We start from the raw sequence: 14,268 nt of genomic DNA, 5'->3' as shown, positions 1-14,268 counted from the left end.
TGACAACTGACTCCACAAAAACATAAAGTATTATAAGATCATACTATGAACAACTGTATTTCAACAAATTGGACAATCTGGAAGAAATGCTACATTCCTGGAAACACACAATCTCCCAAGAGTGAGTCAAGAATAAATGGAAAATCTGAACTGACCTAATAACCACCAAAGAAATCAAATCAGTAATCAAAAAACTCCCAACAAACAAAAGTCCTGTACGAGATGGCTTCATAGCTGAATTTTGCCAAACATTTAAAGAAGAATTACATCTATTCTTCTCAAACTATTCCAAAAAATTCAAGAAGAGGGAAGGCTCCTAAGTTCATTTTATGAGTCTACCATTACCCTGATTCCCAAATCAGACAAAGGCATTACAAAAAAAAGAAAATGAAAGGCTGATATCCCTGATGAACATGGACGTAAAAATTTTCAACAAAATATTAGCAAATCTAATTTAGCAATACATTAAAAGGATCATACACCATGATCAAGTGGGATTTATGCTTAGAATGAAAGTTTGGTTTGATATTCCCAAATCAATTAATGTGATACAGCATATTAATGAAATGAAAGATGAGAATCATATAACCATATCAATGGATGCAGAATAAGTATTTAACAAAATTCAGCATCCACTTATGATAGCGAAGTGGAAATAGAGGGAACATACTTCCACATAAAGGCCACATACGACAAATCCACAGCTAACATCATACTAACAAAGCTAAAAGCATTTTTCTTAAGATCAGGAACAGGACAAGGATGTCCACTTTCACCACTATTATTCAACATAGTATTAGAAATCCTAGCCACAGCAATAAAACAAGAAAAAGAAATAAAAGGCCACCAAATTGGAAAGGAAGAATTAAAACTCTCATTATCTGCAGATGATTGATACTATATATAGAATCCTAAAGAGTCTGCAAAAAAAACTTTTAAAACTGATAAATGAATTCATTAAAATAGAGGACACAAATTAACATTCAGAAATGGGTTGCATTTTTATACGCCAATAATGAACGATCAAAAAGAGAAGTTAATAAAACAATCCCACTAACGATCACATCAAAAACAATAAAATACCTGGAAATAAATTTAACCAGTAGGTAAAAGACCAGTACTCAGAAAATTATAAGTCATTGAAGAAGGAAATTCAAGAAGATACAAATAAATGGAAGCATATACCATGCTCAAGGGTAGGAAGAATGAACGTCATTAAAATGTCCATACTATCCAAAGAAATCTATAGAGTCAATGCAATCTCTATCAAAATACCAATGACATCTTTCATAGAACTAGAAGAAATAATCCAAAAATTTATATGGAATCATACAAGACCCCAAAGAGCCATGACAATCTTAAGAAAGGAGAACAAAATTGGAGATACCATACTACCTGATATCCAACTATACTACAAGGCTATAGTATTCAAAACAGCGTGGTACTAGCACAAAAACAGACACATAAATCAATGGAATAGAATAGAGAGCCCATAAATAAATCCACATCTATATGGTCATTTAATCTATGACAAAAGAGACAAGAATGTACAATGGCGTAAAGACAGTGCCTTCAATAAATGGTGTTGGGAAATCTGGACAGATACAAGCGCCCCCCTCCCCCCAAAAAAGAAAAAAAAAACAAGAAAAGAAACTAGGTCACTTTCTTACACCATATACAAGAATAAACTCAAAACAGTTTAAAGACAAATGTCAAACCCAAGACCATAAAACTCTTAGAAGAAAATACAGACGATAAAATTCCTCACATTACTCTTAGCAATTTTTTTCTGATATATCTTCTTGGGCAAGGGAAACAAAAGAAAAAATAAACAAATGGACTACATCAAACAGTTTTTGCGCAGCAAAGGAATCCATCAACAAAACAAAAAGTCAACTACTGAATGGCAGAAGATAGTTGCCTATGATGCGTACAATAAGGGATTACTATCCAAAATTTATATAGAATTAATAAAACTCAAAACACAAAAAAAGATATAAACAATCCAATTAAAAATGGGCAGAGGACCTGAACAGATATTTTTCTAAGGAGAAACTACAGATGGCAAATAGACATATGAAAAAATACTCGATGTCACTAATCATCAGAAAAACACAAATTAAAACCACAATGAGGTATCACCTCACACCTGTCAGAATGGCTATCATCAATAAATAAAAAAAACAACAAATGTTGGTGAGGAAGTGGAAAAAAGGGAGCCCCCGTCCACTGTTGGTGGGATTGCCAATTGGCACAGCCACTATGGAAAATAGTCTGGAGGTCTTTCAAAAAAATTAAAAATAGAACTACCATATGACCCAGCAATTACACTTCTGGATATTTATCCAAAACACCAATTCCGAAAGATATTGTACTCCTATGTTTACTGCAGTGTTAGTTACAATAACCAAGATACAGAAGCAACCTACGTGTCCATTAATAGACGATTGCATAAAGAAGTATGGTATATGCAATGAAAAATTACTCAGCCATAAAAAAATGAAATCTCACTAATTGCAACAACATGGATGGACCTAGAAGTTATTATGCTAAATGAAATAAGTCAGAAAGAGAAAGAGAAATACCATATGACTTTACTTATTTGTGGAATCTAAAGAACAAAATAAATGAACAAACAAAAGGAAAACAGACTCATAGATACAGAGAACAAACTGGAGAATGCTAGATGGGGGGAAGTTTGGGGAGCTGGGTAAAAAAGGTGAAGGAATTAAAAGCACAAATTGGTAGTTACAAAATAGTTACAGGGATGTGAAGTAAAGCATAGGGGATATAGTCAATATTGTTGTAATAATAGTGTATAGTGCCAGGCATGTACTAGACTAATTGGGGGGGGGATCACTTCATAAATTATGTAAATGTCTAACCACTATGCTGTACACCTGAAACTAACTTAAAATAATATTAATAGTATTAATAAAATAATAAAATTTAAAAAAACACACAATGCTAAGTGAAAGAAGTCAGACTGAAATGGCCACATATTGCATAATTCCATTTGTATGAAATATGCAGAATACCTCACTCTATAGAGATAGAAAGTATATTAGTATTTGCCAGGGTCTATAGGAAGTGGAGACTGGGAAATACTGCTAATGGGTACAGACTTTCTTTATAAGGTGATGAAAATATTCTGTAATTAGATAATAGTGACCGTTGCACAACATTGTGAATATATTAGAAATGACAAAACAGTATATATCTATTTTTAAAAATCATAATAGCTACCATTATTGAGCATGTTCTCTCTACAAAGCATCATTCCAAATAGGTTCAAATTCTAGGTCTAACACTTACCAGCTGATTGTCTTTAGGCAAGTTACTTAACCTCCCTGTGACTCAATAACATCATCCATAAAATGAAGATGATAGCAGTACCTACCTCCATAGGGTTGTTATCAGTATCAAATGTGTTAATATATAGAAAGTACTAGGAACAATGCTTGGCATATAGTAAGAATTAGCTAAGTGTTAGCTATTTTGATCATTTCGATTAATCCTCACAACAACTCCATGAAGTAAGTACTATTCGTTATTCCCATCTTTACAGATGACTAAAACTAAGGCACAGGGAGAATAAGCAACTCACTAGGTTAGCTAGCTGGCAAGTGACAAGCAAAACTAGGATTTAGACAGCAGCAGTGTGGCTTCAGGGTCCCTGCTGTCAACTATTTCCATAATGCATCATGTATCAAACTCGAATTCATAAGTATTTTTGCCTAAGATTAAGTTCAATTGGGTATTTAAGGTTTTCTGTCACACGCATCTGCCAAGACATAAACTATGGCTAAGTCCTATGCTACCTACATGTCACCTAATCGATTTAGGTAAACATGTTAAGTAAACATTACGATGGCTGGTATCCAGGTTTAGCAAAACTTACAAGGGGTACATGACTGGCTGAGGTTTAAAAAACAGTACAGTAAATAAACCATGGAAATCTAAGATGCAAAAGAACACACGTGAGGTGTTACCAATGTACTAGCTGGCTATTGCACACTATGCTTAAAACCTGTATGAATATCTTCTGTAATAATTCAGCCCAGACCAAAATTGTTCACCAGGTATCTAGGCAAAAGAGAGGGAGGCCTGCAAACTCAGCAAGAGCCAGCCTGAGGAGGAAAGGTCTTGATTAAAGTCAGAGAAAGGCTATGGTGTCGGCATCCCTTCATAACTTTGCGGAAGTGATCATCCAACCATCTATTAGCCGATTTCCTATCCACCACCCTCTGGGAACATTTACTCTATAATAAGAGTTCTCCATGAGGCACAGTAGTTGCATTAACCACCATTTTTAGAAGCCCATGAAAATGTTTTAATTTCTGTTGAAATCAAAAGAAAATAATTAATATAATCCAGCCCAGATTATACTCATCTTTATACCAACACAGTTGTAAATATAATTTTTTTAAAAAATGTATAGAGAAGGAGCCCACAAAGGAAAAATTTCCTAGAGCCCACAAAATCCTTAGATGGCCCTGACATGAGAGTTGGTCTCATGACCTCTCCCTCTTGTGTCTTCAAAGAACCAGTGCAGCAGCCAACGCATGTAACAGCCTGCTCCTGTTACTGTTCCCTGATTGTTGAGCAAAAATGAAAAGACAGGCTGGGAAACTTAACACTCCTGGATCCCAGACCCCTGGCTTTGGGAGACTCACCTGAAGTCCTGGTGCAAGGAGGAAGAGGCACGACGCAGCACAAGAAGAATCAGAGACCCTGGCACTCAGGATTTTTAAATACTCTGCTCAATGGCCTTCCTCAAATTGTTTTCCTTCTCCTGGCTCCTGCCTGGAACCTCACCAAAACTCTTCTGAAATAAGGCATCAGTAACTTGGTAAAAAGTGCACGGACTTTGTAAACTCCCTTGTATGACCATGGGGAAATTGCCGAGCTTCTCTGAGGATTGGTTTTTTGTGTTAAAAAAAATAGTAATGATAATAATGGTAGTTTAAAGAGTGAAAAGTAAGATAAATTACATACAGCACCAAGCAGAGGACCCATTATTAAAAGTTATTCTTATAATATGAAGGGCATGTCCTAGAGCATCCGTAAACACTTTTTGGAAGAAAAACCATAGAGCCCGTAATTATCGCCTGGCTCTCTTTTATTTGATACATTAGTGGGGGGAAAACAGCTCAAGAAGATAATTCTATAAAAGGGGAGAGGAAGGGGAAGAAGTGGTAGTTGGGAAAGCCGAAACTCTTCCCAGATTTACAGTACTGGCCCAGGAATAAGGCGCGCTCTGGGCGTTTACTACTGTACTGGCCGCGGATTAAGGCACACTTTAGGGATTAAGGCACTCTGCCTGCAGAGTGCAATGCTGTTAAGAAGTGCGGCAATCTAGCACAGCAAATGGTGCATGTACCAGAAACTAAAGGGGCCCAGTGCAGCATATGCATTCTTGGATACCCTAAGCATTTGGTGCGTTTTTATACTTTGACATGGGTTCATTGTTAAAAATCTGAAATCCTTGCATCTTTTTAAAAAGCATGTGGGGTTTCTGCAAGAGGCTCCCGGACTTTTCTACAAACACACCCACAAACTCCTTCTCCGAAATGCACGGGAACTGATTTCAAAAACCCTGTGCGATCAGCCTCCAAGCTAATCATTTCGTCTTAACCACTAGCCTGGTACACAGATGGCCGAGAATGAAACAACCAAACAGTCCTATTCTTTACTCATCAACTTCTAGGACAGGAGAATCTCGCTCAGAGTCCACTAACAAGTTCGCTTTAGCATGCTTGGGTTGCCGAGAGCTCCACGCTTTCCCCAGCACTATCTGTCTGTTTTTGTTTTTGTTTTTCCTCTGGGAAAGCAAGGGACACCGCGCGATTCGCAGAATACGGAACATTGTTGTTTGGGCGGAGTAATATTCATCAAATATGTCTCCACCAGCTTCAGAAGCTAATGTGAAGTCTTGCCCCACCCCCACCCCCAAGATGGCTTTCATTCTCAAGCAAGCTCCTTACTTGAGACACTTGGTCCAAGTCGGGAATAGTCAATTAAGCTGCAAACTGGAGTCAACATTACTCACACAAGCATGCCCACTACCAGTACCAATCTCATACACACTCTCCGCTCTATTTTACCTAACCACCTGGCTGCCAGTGCGCCCCCATCAGGACCTAGGGACACCACGAAAAGTAATGTGCGCTCTAATAGCGGGCGTCTAACGGACGAGAGCGCGTATTCTTTGAATTTGCGGAAGACAACGTACCCATATATAAGGTGCGCCGGCCAAGACGCGGCGCCAGAAGCGGTCCAGTAGCCAGAAGTTCGTCTCACTTACTTCTCGGCTCAGTTCAAGTACGCACCCGGAGATTGCCACGAACCCCAGCGCAGGCTGCAGAAGTACGAGATTTCATCGACAGCACTCAGGACATGGCATATTATTCCTGGTGCAGCCAAAATGACCGAGGCTACCGCAACCTGGGAGTCGACGGGGAAGAACCGCGTGGTGAGTACCTAGACGGGAACAGGGGTTTGGCAAACTCCAGGAGAATTTCCCTGGGAAGGACGGGCGGACCGGACGGTGCGCGGCAGTCACCGCTACTCTTCCATTGCGACCCCTTGCCGCTTCTAGCCTACTACCGTAGGCGCCAATGCCAGGGTCTCTCTCTTTTGCTTTCCTCCTTCTTTAGATGTGCCGCCTACCGTGCCCTCGGTGGTTTTAAGGGGGAGACGCGCGGGTACACGTTCCGAACCTGAGCTTGGAGCAGCAGCAGCAGCGGTCAACGTTGATGGGGGAGGGGCCAACCCTTTGGACGGCGAAACCCGTGAGGGCGGAGGCGGCGGCGGCGGCGGCGGCCAGGAGCTCCAGCAGCAGCAGGTGGACCCGGCCCCCCCAGCCGCAGAGAGGCCCCAAGTTGCACGGAGAAAGTTGCGCCGCGGCCGCGCCGCATTCACGCAGTTGCAGCTACAGGAGCTGGAGATGTTTTTCCGTCGCTCTCGTTATCCCGACTTGTTTGAGCGGTAAGTGGCTTGCTCTGGAGGCACCCAGTTCTCCAGGGAGCTCGGATTCATCCCAGGGCATCTTAGGTTCTTTCCCAGGACCCTTTTCCTCTCATGAGCCAAAAGCCATTTAGGGGTTTCAAGGGCGCCGGGGTCCGCACTTGCTGTCTGGGGTTGGTGTGAGACCCACATCGCTTGCGGGGTTGTAAAACAGGAGGGGGAACTAAGACGAAAGAGTAAGGCAGGATTGATTGGAGCTTGATTTCATTTAAAATTTTGGTAATTTGTTTATCATGGATTTTTGCATTAATTTTTATATTTTGAATATCATTAAAATATCGTGTTGACTCAGTTTTTTCGCGCCCTTTAAATTTTGTGAAGAGAGCGTCCAACTTGCCTCACTCTAGACAGAGTGTCTCAGCCACATCACGTGGAGCTCTGTTTTCAGGCGGCAGAGTTTGGGCGGTTTAAAAGCCTGCGACTCCCTTCGCTCTGCTTGCCTTGATCGGAGCCCTTGAGATCCAGACTGTCGTAGTGTACGAAGGGGGGGTCCAATTCTAGCCTGGTAGGAATGGAGGACCAGAATGAGATCGTGTGAGGTTTAGGGGGTGCCCTTTCTGGTTTCGGGGTATTCAGCCTTTGCCCGCCAAAGAGCAAAAAAAATTTCTCTCACGCTTTTGGGCGACGTGGTTTGGAGTTTCTCGTGGAGAGTTCACTTCTCTGTTTTACGATAAACAAATACTGTGGTTCAAAACACTGCTTTAAAGGTGTTTTGGAGTTTTATTTATTTTCACGGAGGGACCTACCAAGAAAAGATTTCCAGGGTTGTTTTCCAGTGTTCCACAAACAAAAATTGATTGAATTATATTCAACTAACACATACACTACCAGGAACTGTCACATATATTCTCTTTTTCTATCTTCTTTAATAGATAAGTTGTCCATGGTAAAACTCCCTAAAACAAACATTACAGAAAATTGCACTGGTGGGGGGTGGGGGGTAAGGTAGGGGGTAGAAATAATGTGCATGATATATTTTTCTCCATAACTCTAAATACTGAACAATTGCCATTTTCCCTCCTCAGAGAGCAGATTGCAAGACACCTGAATTTGACTGAAGCCAGAGTGCAGGTCAGTAAATTTTAAAAGAACAATTGGCAGGGCAAACATTCTAAAACATCCTTTATTAGGACATTCTCAAGTTGGTGTGTTGTTTTGTCTTTTCTATTTTGGCAAATAAGTACTGAACATTTGGCACTTAGGGAGCTAGAAAATGAGATAAGCTCAAGCTTATGAAAATTGCCCATTACCAAAGGAAATATGATTTTCTAAAGTAGAAAAAAGAACGTCTCTCTCTCCCTCTCTCTCTCTCTCCACACACGTACATTTTTTTTCCAAAAAATAAAGTTCACCTCCTTCTCACAATGATATCCTTTAAGACAGGTGTTAGCCCTCCCTAAAAAAATATTTCTATGTGGAATCATGTTGGTCTCAGTCCCACCTGGGAAGTATTCAAATTAATATACTGAAGAGCTAAGTTATAAGAAGGTTCAACTATACCAAAATATTTAAAACCAGGCATAAGCTTTTGACTAAATGAATGGATTTTATAAATATTTAGACACTGGAATGAAGAAGTATTTCACACACAGAACACAATACATGAGTAACTAATGTATGTTTGAGATGGGGGACGTAACTTAAAAGTCCAAGTGCCTGGTCCTCCTGTGTTTTTAAGTGTTTTGTAAAGCAATGTAAAGAGTGGCAGCCTTAAATTTTAATTTTTTGGGAGATTTTAATGTTAGCCTGAAAACATTGCTAAAATTCTGTAATTATGGTGGTTATGGGGGAAAGTTTGCAAGCTTTAGAAAATTATCCTAAAAAATAAAACCAAAAAGAGAGAGAACAATTTTGAATAAAGTTCCACTGACTTAAGAATGGGTGAGAAGTTAAAGAAGAATTGTATATATTAAAATATATGCATTTCAGATACCACACAAATTCAAACTTTATGAAACTACTAAATGCAGAAGTAAGAATACTCTTGAGAAATGTTCATTTTAACATCTAAGAATTTTTTTTTCCTTTTTGGTGGTATTTTTAAAAGGTGTTTTTTTTCTGGAATTTTGTTGTAAGGGTGCTCTCACTTCAGGCCAGATTTTTACCCGTGTTAATTTAAAATATATATATTTTTTATTTACTCAGGCAGCGATTACTAATTTTTAGGCCATGGAGTCAAAAAGTGATTATTTGTGGTTGTAGGAAACCATAGTTACATCTAAAAACATATTTGCCTCCACAAAAATTTATACTTTAAATATTTTTTGTAGGGGGCTATATATATATATATATGTAAAGTGAATATTTATATGTGTGTGTGCACACACACACACACAATCAGATGGATTAGTAGTTTTGTCCCAGAGTGCATTCATGTATGAGTGCAGTGACGGAGACATGCTGCACATCTGTCTGTGGTATGCAGAAAAGTAGCCCAATAAATCAGAATGCTGAATGCTGTCATCTTAGTGCCACAGGCTGGATTAACAGCCTAGTCTCAGGTGAAGAGGACGAGTCCTCCACTTTCTTAGGCAGACAAGGTGAACTCAGGATTTAAGAAAAAAAAAAAGATTTGCTGAGTTGCTTGTCCCCTCCCTGGGTTTACACAGTCCTCTCAATGGATTTATGAAGCGAAATGAGCCAGAAAACACAAATGAGGAACAAAACAATGATCTCATATTTCCAAACTCGGCAGCATGAATTTCCCCAAGAAAATTAATAGACACTGCCCCATCCCTCCTTTGCAAATATAGTAGACCAATTTTATGAAACCAGTATTGGGAATGTGGACCTAACATAGGTCCACATCAAAATTTGTGTGTCATGGACTTTGATTATGTTTAGGGAGTTTTGACCACAGGTACATTTGAATTATTCCAAAAATAAGCACTATTACACTGGCTTTCTTCAGACTATATTCATGCAGCAGAAGGACCCCAAATCCTAAAATGGGAGAGAAAAGGTGGCTTTAGGCAGAGGGAAGAAGCCATTTGTCTCACATTTTGCAAACTGGGAAATTAAATTAAATGGTCTGTTTGTTAATACTAGGCTAGCACTCAGGGAAGAGCCTCTTTGAACACCTAACCCCACATTGTTGTTGAACATCTCCCTAAAATACATAATTGGACACTCTTATCATAGGAATGAATGATGGGATTGGGGTGCCCTGATTAAGGAATGAAGCTAACCAGGCCTAGGTATCCCCGCCACTCTGGGTAACAGAGGCTCCTGTCCATCTAGGATTCTGAAACTGTAGTTAGAGCCAAATGAGCTGACCTTGTTCTGAGCCCAAGGAGATTTGGAGGTTAGGGTTGATTGGAGTATACGAAATTGACTGTTAACAATGGGGTGTTCAATCTCTTATCTGGGGAAAAGGATTTCGAGTTTAGTGAATTTGGATTCAGTTAGGCTAAACTTTCCTTAACACTAACGGATAAAATATCAAGGTAGTGTCCAGGGCTTCAGCAACTCTCATGTCTCAGCAAGACAAGCCACAAAGTCCATGGGATCCCATGATCAAGTCTCTCTTACATACCACATGTTTGATTCTTAAAAGGTTTCAGAGAAAGAATGATTCCTTAAACAGTATTGAAGGAAATCTGTAAAAGTGCAATGTGCTCTTATGCATTAGTTACTTCAGACTGTAGATGGGCTTTTTTAACTAGGGAGTGATTCTCCTCAATGTAACTTTGATTGGGCTCGCCTTTATACCATGCTCAGCTTTTCCCCAAACCGGGGTGACTTAATTCCTAGTGAGAAGGGGGTGGAGCAGCTGGACAGCTGATGCTCCAATATTGCTTTACCCTGTTATCAGATATGAACATTAACAACAAGACCCCAGTGTAATTCATCAGTTAGACCTGGATCCAAGACCTGGGAAAAAATTATTAAGGAATACTAAATGTGGGAGAAGACAAAGTATTGTACCAAGGTCTGGACCAGGCGTAGTTCATTAAGGGTTAGCTGAACAAAAAGGTGTATTGTTTATTTCCCTAAGCTATTTTAGCAATAAAGAAAGAGCTTCTCCTACTGCAGTATAGTATCTCAATGGCAGAGTTACATGTTGTATGTTTTTATTATGACATTAACTGTTCAGTATATTAAACAAATCTTTTTTTCCTCTGTGATTCAAGGTTTGGTTTCAGAACCGAAGGGCCAAGTGGAGAAGACACCAGAGGGCAATGGTATTCAGAAATCTGGTCCCCATTGCCTTGGGTCCCCCTGTGGGGGTAATCTATGATGGGCCCTATGCTGCCATCCCTGTTCTGGAACCTGCATGGAGATTTGTTCCCCTGGCGCCAGGTCCAATCATGCCACCTGGGCCACCCCCACCACCTGTGCAACCACCACCACCTGCGCCTCCCATAATGCCTATGCCACGCTTGCCACATGTGCCTCCCCTTGCTCTTGCTCCAGTAGGTGTGGCATGGGCCCCTGTCATCAATGGTCATTTTGCAGCTCCTATTTTCTGAAGTAGAGTCTTCATGACAATTTTTTCAGTGTATTTTTTGCCAGATATAAATTGTGCATAGCACAACATGAAAGATAATTCTTCAGATACCTGTTAAATGAACTTAATAGATGAGAAGTGTAGTGCCTATTGTTACTGTAGAGCACATTACATTTTCAATAAAAATACAAGTTAATATATTGGTTTCGAGTGTCAAATGGGGTAAATATGGTATGGATTGGAATGGCTAATGGAATGCCATTCAAACAATGTCAGAGGCCTCCTTTCATGATGTCATATCTCTGAGCCAACATCAATAGTGCACACCAGAGTTCACGGTCCTTTTACACTGACCACACACTATTCTTCCACACCTCCCCCACTTCTCATCCCCACCTAGCCCCGTTGAGAACACATAAATGTGCAGGATGAGAAGGGGTGAGTCTCTAGTGAGAAAACTGTTTCCAGGCAGGGACATGCTTCATTCATGCCAATGGTTCGACTGCCATGGGAAACTTCCTAAGAGGCTTCTTATAGGACTTTAAGGGAAGGTGGTATCCAAACATCTATCCAGTACTTCAAATTCTGTTCACTGCCCTCCATGTTGTGGAGGTGGTAGGGTAATAGTAACCGTTCTTATTCAGAGACAAGAGGGGGCTCCATTAAGATCAGAAAAGGGCTTTCCATTTTTCCACCTCCACCCTAAGCTTATTACTGTAGCTTCCCCAGATAAAAGGCAGAGTGACACCTTCAAGTGCATTTGGTTACCTTCAACATCCAAGAGATGGTCCCTCAACAATGTTCCAGAATAAGCAGTCATTGAATAGAAGCAGATTTTTGCTTTGTCACATTGCCTTCATGCAAAACTGCTAGGAGAGAAAACAAGGGGTAAACAAAAGGAGGTAGGGGAAAGAAGCCAAGCCAATTATTTTTAAAACAAAACATTATTTTCAGTGGAACTTTGGCTTTTGATCAATCTCTAGCAATGTATAGTAATTTTATGAACACAATCATACTAGGCAATGATAGATAAGGGTGTCATGGTGACACCCAAATTTCCTCTCCTTGGAGGTGGGTTGGGGAGAGGAGAGAGCAAAGACAAGTTTTACAGCAGTTATATGTTTCTACATTGAATGAAGGTTCGATTTTCTTGGGAAAATATGATTTTTGCGTCATTATCCCATACTTTTTCATTCCTTTCCTCCCTTCACCCATATGGATGCTAAACAGCATAGCAGCTTATTTAAAGGGTGATGTCTGCAGCAAGTATGTTATTGCTACCCCAGAGGCCCCAGCCCTTATTGGGAGTGAGGAACATCCAGGAAGGCATCCGTGCATGCCCATTGCCATCCTCGCCAGGTGATTTTAAAAATCCAGTCATCCTTATTTCTCATTGTTGATCCTTTTTCTTCTTGTTAAACAGAAGGTTCCTCAATGCTTTAAGTCTTCTTTGAACTACAAATAAAAGCCTTGGGCTCCTGGAGCTTTTATTTGTACATTATCCAGTGCACTGATCAATCCTTCAATTAACTCTCATAACTAGTCTGACACACACAAACACTTTTCATCTCAGGTTGCCTGGAAGAAGCAGAGAAGTGAATATGCTTTCCCATAAGTGGATAGAGTTTTCATGAGACATATACTATTTTAAAAATAGTATATATCTACTTCAAAATACCAAATGATTTAAGGAAAGGTAGTGGGATGGGCGCAGAGGAAATACGCAAAACTTTTCTGCATATAATAAGTTACCTTCAGTCCACATTTTACAAGAGAGAGGTCTTCTAAAATAATCCCACAAGGAACATTCCTCTTAAAGTGCATTTTAAATATCCCTAAGGCATGGCTCAAAAATTAATTATTTTAATATATGGAAATTATTTTTATTTATTAAAAACCATTAGAAACTGGCTATCAGCAAAAACACAATCTCAAGAGGAATACAGGAGCTGCAGCATTTCACAGTAATAATTCCAGATGTGCTCTTTCTAGGGCTGTTTTCATATTGAAGAACACATGATAGGGAGCTTTCATAATAGCAACTTTCATGGTCAAATTAAACATAGAAGATATGAAGTATTTTGGGAAAAAATGAATCTTTTTTGATCAAAATTAGCTTTATGTAACTTAGAGCTTGTTTCCAACAAATCTAATCAGCACTTTGGTGATCTAACCTAGAAGTACTTAACAATTAAAATTGCAGCCAATATTTGAACTATAAGTACTTAGAGTGAGAAGGGAAAGGAAGGAAATAAAAATGATTCTTTAGCTGAAAATAAAGGGTCTCCCTTGAAATAGGTGTGGAAAGTGGCTTTCTAAACAAAGAGAACGTTATTGTAAATATATAAAAATAGGGGAATGGAGTTTAATCAGTTTTTTTTCAAAAGAACAATCAGACATTTCCCTGAATTCTAATTATGGAGTGTTATACCCAAAACTGGGCATGCCCTGAGCACATATGGATATACTATTTTTCCATCCGGTAATTTGGTGCTGTTGTGAGTCTAGGATTTGATGAAAACCTGAAAATAAAATAATGGCATAAAATAATAGAGTCTTTCCCTGAACTTCCTGATTGGTCAATCCAACTTTATCTGATTTGAATCCCACAGCCCCAGCCTTCTTATTGTATAACGTGGTACATAAATTGGGGTTCTCAAATCCTGACTGGACACTCTCTGAAGGCAAATGATATAACTTCCATCATATACCCTTCTTTTAATAATGCTACATGAAATTATTTTTATTTAGAGATTCATTTGAGGCCTCCCTAATGTTCTCTCCCAATT

General features: G+C 39.5%; 1 protein-coding gene across 1 annotated transcript; it reads left to right on the top strand.

Annotated features, from left to right (window-relative positions):
• Positions 1-6,399: 6,399 nt before the first annotated feature.
• Positions 6,400-11,501, top strand: ESX1 (ESX homeobox 1). Its single transcript, XM_036226551.1, has 4 exons — positions 6,400-6,475; positions 6,660-6,990; positions 8,055-8,100; positions 11,163-11,501. The coding sequence occupies exons 1-4, from the start codon at positions 6,400-6,402 to the stop codon at positions 11,499-11,501; spliced, it is 792 nt and encodes a 263-aa protein (XP_036082444.1).
• The last annotated feature ends 2,767 nt before the right edge of the window (positions 11,502-14,268 follow it).

The sequence above is a fragment of the Rousettus aegyptiacus genome, unplaced genomic scaffold (assembly GCF_014176215.1).
Source record: "Rousettus aegyptiacus isolate mRouAeg1 unplaced genomic scaffold, mRouAeg1.p scaffold_m13_p_9, whole genome shotgun sequence".
Taxonomy (NCBI): Eukaryota; Metazoa; Chordata; class Mammalia; order Chiroptera; family Pteropodidae; genus Rousettus; species Rousettus aegyptiacus.
Note: the sequence above shows the minus strand (reverse complement) of the source record. Positions and strands in the feature narration are given on the sequence as shown.

What these genes read in the sequence shown, in the direction of transcription:
- ESX1 (XM_036226551.1), top strand. Translation starts at nt 6,400, where the DNA reads ATGGCATATTATTCCTGGTGCAGCCAAAATGACCGAGGCTACCGCAAC. An exon ending in CGACGGGGAAGAACCGCGTG is followed by an intron (nt 6,476 to 6,659) that starts GTGAGTACCTAG and finishes CTCCTTCTTTAG; the next exon opens with ATGTGCCGCCTACCGTGCCC. An exon ending in TATCCCGACTTGTTTGAGCG is followed by an intron (nt 6,991 to 8,054) that starts GTAAGTGGCTTG and finishes TTCCCTCCTCAG; the next exon opens with AGAGCAGATTGCAAGACACC.